The sequence below is a fragment of the Phaseolus vulgaris genome, chromosome 6 (assembly GCF_000499845.2).
Source record: "Phaseolus vulgaris cultivar G19833 chromosome 6, P. vulgaris v2.0, whole genome shotgun sequence".
NCBI classification, from domain to species: Eukaryota; Viridiplantae; Streptophyta; class Magnoliopsida; order Fabales; family Fabaceae; genus Phaseolus; species Phaseolus vulgaris.
In genome coordinates, this window is record NC_023754.2 from 2,246,468 (window position 1) to 2,251,133 (window position 4,666).

Below are 4,666 nucleotides of genomic sequence, written 5' to 3' on the forward strand. Positions count from 1 at the left end.
GTATTGCAGAAGCCAGATGTTGCAGGGAGGATGGTTCGCTGGGCGGTAGAGTTTTCTGAGTTCCATATTCAGTACGAGCCCAGGGGATCCATCAAAGGGCATGTTTATGCAGACTTCGTTGCAGAGTTCTCACCAGGAGGCACCCCCCAGTTAGTGGAGCTAGATTCACAGTGGATGCTTTCGGTGGATGGATCCTCCAATCAATAGGGAAGTGGCGTCGGGATAGTCTTGGAAGGGCCCAACGGGGTGTTGATTGAGCAAGCCTTGCGGTTCGCCTTCAAGGCAAGCAATAACCAAGCAGAGTACGAAGCTTTGATTGTCGGAATGCTCTTAGCAAAGGAGATGGGCACACAAAGCCTCTTGGCGAAGAGTGACTCGCAGCTGGTCACGGGGCAGGTGACCGGGGAGTATCAAGCAAAGGACCCGCAGATGGCTGCGTATCTGAGGTACGTCCAAGTGTTGAAGGGAGCTTTCACGACGTTTGAATTGGTGCATGTCCCGAGAGAGCAAAATGCCCGTGTTGACCTGCTCGCCAAGCTGGCTAGCTCAGGCAAGGGGGGAAGGCAGAGGACAGTCATCCAGGAGACCCTCAAGACGCCGTTAAAGTTTGTGGCAGATAATAGGGTGGACGTCCTCCATATCAGAACGACTAGGGGAAAGCCAAGGAGCCATCGGTCTTTGATTCAGGACACGACGAGGGTGCCCAGAGTCAGTGTTTATCCGACCTCGCCCGAAGAGGAGGGTCGTGTACGGGTGTGCGTTTTAGAGGAGGGGGACACATGGATGACGCCCTATAGGCGATACATTGCAGATGGGATCCTCCCAGCGGAGCTTGGAGAGGGTAAGAGGATAAAGAGAAGCTCCACAAGGTACACTCTCATCGATGGAGCGCTATTCAGGCATGGGTTCACGCACCCGATTCTGACATGTGTGAACGACGACGAGTGCACGAGGATAATGTCGGAGCTCCACGAAGGGATCTGTGGAAGCCATGTAGGGGGGACGTCGTTGGCATCCAAGGTGATCCGTGCAGGGTTCTACTGGCCGACAGTAAGGGAGGATTGTGTGAGGTATGCTCAATGTTGCAAGTAGTGCCAGATGCACGCTGACTGGCACAAGGCGCATCCAGAAGAGCTGAGGTCGATTTATAGCCCGTGGCCTTTCCACACATGGGGAATCGACATTCTGGGGCCCTTCCCTTTGGCGATAAGGTAGATGAAGTACTTGATAGTCGCCATCGAGTACTTCACGAAGTGGATAGAAGCAGAGCCAGTGGCGCAGATCACTGCACACAAGGTACAACACTTCGTGTGGAAGAATATTGTATGCCGCTTCAGTGTATTGAGGCGTCTCGTCTCAGATAATGGTACCCAGTTTGCCAGCCTGCAAATGGGTAAGTTGTGCTCAGAAGTAGGCATCAAGCAGGTGTTCGCATCTGTCGAACACCCCCAGACGAACGGACAGGTGGAGTCCGCAAACAGAATTTTGTAGAGAGGGTTGAAGAGGAGGCTTGAGAAAGCCAAGGGAGCGTGGGCAGAAGAAGTACCAAGGATCGTGTGGGCTTACCACAACACGCCCCAGTCTTCCACTATGGAGATGCCGTTCAGCCTAGTGTACGGGTCGGACGCCATGATCCCAGTGGAAGTTCATGAGAGCTCGCCTCGTTTCCAAAGCTTTGTGGCAGAGGAGTCCAATGAGGAGAAAAGGGTGAACTTAGACCTGTTGGACGAAGCTAGAGAAGAGGCAAGAATAAAGGCTGAAGCTGTGAAGAGAAGGGTGGAGCATCAGTATAGTTCTAAGGTGAAGCCGCGACAGTTCCAAGTAGCTGACTTGGTCATGCGAAAGGCTAATCCATATGAGTTGGAGAACAAGTTGTCTCCCAAGTGGACCGGGCCCTTTAGAGTAACCAAGGCTAAGGGGACCGGTTCGTACAAGCTTGAGACTCTGGAGGGAGGCCCCATTCCGCGCACCTGGAACGCAGCCACTTTAAAGTTTTACTTTAGTTAAAGAACATTATGTAGTACACAGTTTTAAAGGTGATGGAAGAGACCCAAGCACAAGCCCACATGCAAGCCCACCAAAGGGTAGATTTGGGCCAACCATAGAGTTATGGTCAAGAGGATCTGTACCGTCCCGTATCAGGGCGTTGACTAAGTCAAAGTCAACGACTGGAAAGTCAAAGTCAACTCAAGGTGTCGCCCAGGCGTAGAGACGCCAAGAGGAAGCGTCGCCAAGATAGAGACAAGGCGTCGCCAAGGCAAGGCGTCGCCAAGGCAAGGCGTCGCCAAGGCTAGGCGTCGCCTGGGTAGAGGCGTCGCCCAACCAGGGCGTAGCCAGATCAAACAGTGTAAAAGTAAGGCAATCACAATATGGTTCCCCGATACCCATGGGTAGGAAAGACCATGGAGGGAGCGACGCCGTGGGAAAGCCTCAGGACCCGATATCTCGGGAAAGTGATAAAGAGAAGGGAAAGGTGGCTTCAAGGCCATAGTGATAGTACCAGTGAAGGGCAGCCTAACTCGTGAAGTACCCCTGCCGCCCCAGAGACGCCTTCGGGACAGATACGACCCAAGAGGAAGGTCACGCCCAGGATAACCGGGTGCAGGGTGCGAGAGGAAGGCAGATACGCTCTCAGAGTAAGTGGCTAGATACTTGGGGGCATGAGTTGGCGCCCAAAAAGCCACCCCTAGCGCAGTAGCACTCCCAAGCAGGAGGGCTCACACGTAGAGACGTCCCCAGGTGGCCAGAAACGCCCCCAGATGGGGTCATGGCGTCGTGAGGCCCTCCACGTGTACGACAGCCATGCCAGAATAGAAACACCCTCTAGTCAGGTGCCAGGTAATTAAAGATATTCAATACAGTTTCCCTTTCGGGCATTCAGGTACTATTAGGGCTCCCGAGCGTTTCAACGTCTTAAATGCGCTACGTTTCGTAATTAAGCGCTTTAATGAGTGCGTTACGTTTGAGATTAAAAGCGCTTTAAGGCGCTTTAAATGCTGGGGCAGTTTAAATAGCGCTGGGAATGTCGGAAAAAGGGTTGGAACCTTTGGCAAATTTAGGAGAAACTCTCTGGTTGCTTGCCCGTGCCTTAAGATTACGTACAAGTGACTGGAGAATATTTTTGCCTGAAGGAGACAACACACACATATACACAGTTCTTTTACCACCTTCAGAGTGCCACACGCGGTGCTCAGATACGTGGGTGGACAGATTTTGGTGTTTCTTGCTGGCTGACTTGAGCGTCGGAGTGCACACGGCCACTAGGGCGCCTCTTTGTCCCTTTTTTGCAGGAGTTCGCGGACAACCAGTGGGAAGGAGACCCCAGCTGACGGTTGAGGTCGTGCACGAAGACGTCCCGGTCAACCGGACGGAACATTTGGCGCCCACCGTGGGGCCGATATAAAACATCAGTCCCATCACAAGTTCGAGAAGGTTTATCAAGTTACAGTAACGGTGAAGGAGTTTGGAGCGACAATGGCCCCACCAGACGAAGAACAGCGCGCGCAGCCCCAACAGACCTATCCATGCAGCAGGTCCTGGAAATAATGAGGGGGCTGCAACAGGACATGGCGGATTCGAAAATGGAGCAGGAGCGCATGCAGGCAGACCTTGACGCCTCGCATGAGCGGAACGAAGAGCTCCACCGTGTGAATGAGGAGTTGCGCCAGGGCCTGAGAAACGATAGGAGGCGGCCTGGGCATGACGAGACGGAGAACCATTCCCCACCAAGGGAGTTTTCCACTCCTTTCTCACAGGAGATCCTAGACGCAGCAATCCCGAACACGTTCACGGGACCCAAGGTGATCTTCACCGGGATGGAGGACCCAGAGACGCACCTGGCTGCATTTCACACGCAGATGGTCCTGATAGGCGGTTCTGATGCTGCCAAGTGCAAGCTCTTCATGAGCACCCTGACCGGGATTGCTATGGACTGGTTCATTAGCCTCCCAGAAGGTCATATCACATCCTTCCGCCAATTGTCGCGGTTATTCAGAGAACAATACTTAGCCAACAAGGCCCGCCGCCGGTCTCCTACGACCTGTTTGATGTGAAGCAGTATCAGGGTTTAGGGTTTAGGGTTTAGGGAGACCCTGAAGGAGTATATCAATCGCTTCGGGGCCCAGGTCGTGAAGGTTGGTACAACAGAGGAGCCTATGATCATGTACGCATTTGTGAAAGGCGTATGCCCCGGCCCCTTCGGAGAATCCATTATCCGTAATCGCCCTAGGACTTTCGCTGAACTACGGCGCAGGGCAGTAGAGCATATTGCTTCGGAAGGGGAGGTATGTGTGAAGCGCACCAGCGCCGTGCCCTCACGCCCGAGGGGACCGGCGCGAGTTCAACCCGTCAGAGTCAATGAGACCACGACGGGGAGAAGAAGCCAGAGGCGAGACGCCCCTACGAAGCCAGAAAGCCCCAGCCCGGGGCCAGCAGGAGGCGAACGCCCCGCCAGAGAAAGAGCAAGACCGGCGAGGTACAACTTCGTAGTTGAGTTGAAGGATTTGATCGCCGTACCCAACATAGCCGAGAGGCTGAGGCGACCGGCGAAGACCGACAAGGTGTTAGGGCCCCGCAAAGACTCTTGGTGCGAATTTCACGAGGCTTTCGGGCACCAAATTGATAATTGCCTGTCGTTGGGCTACCAGCTAGATGAGCTGGTAAGGAC

The 4,666-nt window shown here is 53.9% G+C and overlaps 2 protein-coding genes across 2 annotated transcripts; both read left to right on the top strand.

Moving 5' to 3' along the window:
• The first annotated feature begins 324 nt into the window (after window positions 1–324).
• LOC137833202 (uncharacterized) lies at window positions 325–1,092 on the top strand. The gene has a single exon (XM_068641563.1). The coding sequence runs from the start codon at window positions 325–327 to the stop codon at window positions 1,090–1,092; it is 768 nt and encodes a 255-aa protein (XP_068497664.1).
• A 504-nt stretch (window positions 1,093–1,596) lies between these two features.
• Window positions 1,597–2,007, top strand: LOC137833203 (uncharacterized). The gene has a single exon (XM_068641564.1). The coding sequence runs from the start codon at window positions 1,597–1,599 to the stop codon at window positions 2,005–2,007; it is 411 nt and encodes a 136-aa protein (XP_068497665.1).
• The last annotated feature ends 2,659 nt before the right edge of the window (window positions 2,008–4,666 follow it).

Bases quoted from the DNA above. Each gene is read 5' to 3' on its own strand.
- LOC137833202 (XM_068641563.1), top strand. From the start codon at position 325: ATGCTCTTAGCAAAGGAGATGGGCACACAAAGCCTCTTGGCGAAGAGT.
- LOC137833203 (XM_068641564.1), top strand. From the start codon at position 1,597: ATGCCGTTCAGCCTAGTGTACGGGTCGGACGCCATGATCCCAGTGGAA.